This window comes from Triticum aestivum, chromosome 2A (assembly GCF_018294505.1).
Source record: "Triticum aestivum cultivar Chinese Spring chromosome 2A, IWGSC CS RefSeq v2.1, whole genome shotgun sequence".
NCBI lineage: Eukaryota > Viridiplantae > Streptophyta > Magnoliopsida > Poales > Poaceae > Triticum > Triticum aestivum.
This window is the reverse complement of record NC_057797.1, coordinates 266607416-266611764: the sequence shown is the minus strand read 5'-3', so window position 1 is coordinate 266611764 and position 4349 is coordinate 266607416. Positions and strand designations below refer to the sequence as shown.

General features: G+C 50.7%; 1 protein-coding gene across 1 annotated transcript; it reads left to right on the top strand.

Annotated features, from left to right (window-relative positions):
- The first annotated feature begins 786 nt into the window (after positions 1 to 786).
- Positions 787 to 2213, top strand: LOC123185217 (peroxidase 7). The gene is made up of 2 exons (XM_044597183.1): positions 787 to 1106; positions 1232 to 2213. Exons 1-2 carry the CDS (start codon positions 837 to 839, stop codon positions 1970 to 1972), a joined length of 1011 nt encoding a protein of 336 aa, XP_044453118.1. The 5' UTR covers positions 787 to 836; the 3' UTR covers positions 1973 to 2213.
- The last annotated feature ends 2136 nt before the right edge of the window (positions 2214 to 4349 follow it).

The following is a 4349-nucleotide window of genomic DNA, read 5'->3' as shown; positions in this document are numbered from 1 at the left end:
AGATAATAACGAGATAAAAGAGACACGAGAGCATACAGATTTTTACGTGGAAACCCTTGCGGGAGAAAACCATGGACGCACGAAGGCGCAATCACTATGAGGAGGAGTATTACGAGCACGAGACGACAGACCGTCTGAGATGCGACTACATGGGGTATATAAGAGGGGCAACACATAGGAGTCCTTGTAGGACCAGTAAACGAGTTGTACTCGTACGCGTCGGTACCAACACAAAAGCCCACACCGGTTGTACTACATCTAGTCCAACACGGTATAGTTTGGATCACAATTTAACACCTTCAAAAGAGTTTTTCAACAAGGGGAGCCTGAGAATTTGGGACCAACATTAGCTACTGTTTTATTAGACAAATATCTGGCTTTGACAATATCTTGCCAAACTCCAGTCTGAGTCTCTAGTTTCCACCACCACTTCACTAGAAGACTTAAGTTTTGTTTCCTCAGATCTTTCACACCCAGACCTCCTTTGTCCTTGGATCTACAAACTCTCTTCCACTTCACGAGGTAGTATCTTTTTTTCTTACTACACCCCTGCCAAAAAACATTGGAGTATACCGGGTCTCTTTGCTGATTATATACGTGTACGAGTGCAATTATTTGATGATTAGCTCACGCTGACCTGATTAGTCATCTCCTTTCCCTACGTGCAGCCCATTTACAATCTCCTTCATGTATTGCTCCTCACGTCGTCTCAAGCAACGTGCTCGCGTGTAGGACGAAAGTAATCAAACCAGCTCCCGCGCAAAACTATATAACCAGCACTGGAACCAACCTCAGGTCAATCCATCTCTCGACACCTCATTTCTCCGACGAGCACGATGAGGACGGCGTTGTCGCTTCTCTCCTTCCTCGCCGTCTCAGTGCTTATCCTCGCCCCCATGGCGATGGCGGACGGCTACAGCCAGCCGCAAGACTACCAGCCGCCGGCCTACAGGAAGCCCGCGGACGGCCTTGCCGCCGGATACTACGGCGAGTCGTGCCCCGACATGGAGGGCATCGTCCAGAGGGCCGTCAAGAAGGCCTTCGCCGCAGACTACACCATCGCCGCGGGCCTCATCCGCCTCTTCTTCCACGACTTTGCCGTCGGGGTATGCAATGCATGCAAGAATTATCATACGATTCATCTCTCTCCTCAGATCATCAATCTGCACCGTGCTAATTGAATTCAAAATGCATGCGTGCGCGCCCGTGGCTTAATTTGATCGATAATCAGGGGTGCGACGCGTCGATCCTGATAGACGCGCCGGGGAGCGAGAAGTACGCCGCGGCGAGCAAGACGCTCCGGGGCTTCGAGCTCATCGAGGCCATCAAGACGGAGCTGGAGGCCAAGTGCCCCAAGACCGTCTCCTGCGCCGACATCCTCACCGCCGCCACCCGCGACGCCAGCAGGGAGGTGGGAGTGAGCTACTGGCCGCTCGTGTACGGCCGCAAGGACGGCCGCCAGTCCCGCAAAGAGGCCGCCGACAAGTACGTGCCCATGGGCCGCGAGAGCGTCACAGACCTCGTCGCCTTCTTCGAGTCCATGGGCCTAAACGTCCGCGACCTCGTCGTCCTCTCCGGCGCGCACACCATCGGCAAGGCCAGCTGTGCCGCCGTGAAGCCGCGTCTGTGCAAGAGCAAGCCGGAGACGCTGGACGGCAAGTACGGCGACTTCCTGAGGCGCAAGTGCCGCCGCGGCGACGCGGAGCACGAGCGAGTGGAGCTTGACGGCGTCAGGCCCACGGCGTTCGATAACGGCTACTACAAGAACCTGGAGCGCAGGATGGGACTCCTGGAGACGGACCAGAAGATGCTCCATGACTCCCGGACCAGGAGCTTCGTCCAGGAAATGGCCCGAGAGCCCGAGGAATTCAAGCGCCAATTCGCCGAGTCCATGCGCTGGCTCGGCAACGTGCAGGTCCTCACCGGCAGCGAGGGCGAGGTTCGATCCAAGTGCTCCGCCGTCAACTACTGATCGATCCACATACGTCGGCGAAACAGCATGCGCATCTCGGTTAATTTCTTGGTTCAGGAGCGAAATGTTGCTTGCCTTTTTGGGTTTATTAATTCACTTGTTTTGGTTAATCTTTTCTAAACTACTTATATACTTATACAGTACTACGTGTTTGTGGTGTAAAGTCATGGCATGTGTCAGACATACTTTTGCCTCCCATTGGTTGGAGCCGATGAATGATCTTTTTCAACGTTTTTTTTCTTTTCGAGACACCCAAATCCATTATAAAAGTTCACTGGAAGCATTCCAAATATAAATATAAATTAACTTGTTTATCATTATTTTCTATAGAACTTCATGGACTGCATGATTTCAATTAGGGTTAATTGGATTTATGCCACTGTAACTTTCACGAGTTGAAGAAATGGCATTACAAAAAGTGAAGTTGGAAATATGCCATTACAACTTTCTCATACCTCTACATATGACATTTTCTTTACTTAAGAGAATATCAGTTCAATAAACGCTTGTATTTCAATGTGTATTTCAGTACTGGGCTGGGGAATCAGTAGCTGCATCGCGCGCCACTCCAGCCGCAGCATGCCCGTCGCGCCCACCTCCATGGCTGCCGCCGACGGAGAAACCACTGGCGGGAATCTCGGCGACCTCTCCATGGCTTCACGTGGATTTAGTTCTACGAGTGGAGAGTGGACAACTTATAAACACAAGCACCTTGCTTGCACACGCACATAAGCTGGCCTTGCCGTGGACAGAGTTTCCCGGCGCGCCGGCGCCGTCGTTGCGGAATGACGCTGCTGATTCCACTTTTCACGCGACGACGCATGCGTCTGCCTTCGGCCACCGCCGCTCCCCTCTAGACGTCGGGCCGCGCACACCTCCCGTCGTCACCGCGCCACCCTCCAGCCGCCGGCGCCGCTCACCTCCAGTCACCGGCCGCGTGCCTCCAGCGGGCGGGCCCCTCCAGACGTCGGGCTGCGCGCGCCTCCTGCCGTCGCCGCGCACACCTCCAGCTGCCAGGCCGCGCACACCTCCAGCGCCCACTCCCCTCCAGACGCCACCCGACGTGTGCGTGTGCATGCGGCCCGAATCAGTTTGGGCCAGCGTATAAAGGTATGTGAATGTATACGGGAGATATAAAAGGTGGTATATGGACGGGTATCGAAGACAATGGAAAATGTAGATGTATGAAAAAGTTGCAGTGGCATATTCCCAACTTCGGCTTTTGTAATGGCATTCTTCCAACTCGTGAAAGTTGCAGTGACATGAATCCAATTAACCCTTTCAATTAAGGAGCCCTTTACCGGATGACTAGTGATAGGCGGCGTCGGTTGATCCATCGGAAGTCACTATGGTCTTCTTATGTGAGGTCGAGTTCGTCTAATCCGTGCTTCTCATCCTGGAAAAAATCCTCCTTATCTTCTCCTTTATGTCTTGTCACTCCCAGTCTCCCACACATGGCATGGTTTGCTCCGCTCGCAACTCCACTGTTCGGTAATGAGGACATGACACCTGGGCATACCAGGTAGGCAGGCATTGGATCAACCATGTCATCTACCAAGGTGTTGAGTCGGCCATTCGAGCGCATGCACCAGCCAGGAACCGCACCAACCTCAGAGACAAGGAAGCAGAAAGCTACCTGCGCATGTTTTGTTCGACCAAGGGGCGTAAACCCAAAATTATTCCGATCAGGGCCATGTAGCCCTAGCTCCGCAGAGTATATAAGGCGAGCTAGGGCCCTCTCGGACCAGGATGACATTCTAGAGCCATTTTTTAAGAAAGGGCTTATGGAAAAAGCTGGCTCAGCTTTTTCCATAAGCCCTCTCTTAAAAAATATGCCGCCTCTAAATTTTTTTGAGACTTCTAAATTAGTTATCCCATAACTAGTTTAGAAGCCCCAATAAATATAAAAGAGGGCTTATGAAAAAAACTGGGGAGAGGCGGCTTATTTTTTAAGCCGCCCAAAAGAACTGGCCTCTAGTAAGGCTCTGCTTGGCAACTCAAAGATTAATATTTTTATTAAGATAGAATGGTATTTTGCTAGTCACCAACAAAAACACCAGAAATCCATTCAATTGTATGGTGTTGTTTGGAAGGCGGTTATGTCTAAGAGCACCAAAACTCCAAACAATCACCGCGCACACCGCATGGAGGAGTTCATCGCGCAACGGGCTTCTGGACACTTGATATATCTCAAACATATCTATAAATTTTGATTGTTTCATACTATGTTTATATCATTTTGGCATAGTTTTGAAATCAATTTTTATCAATTTTCTAGATTAACCTATTAACTCAGTGCCCAGTTTTTCAATTTATAGGAAAACCAATTTTACGGAGCTCCAAAAATACCCCCCAAAATTGCACAAATTATTTTTCC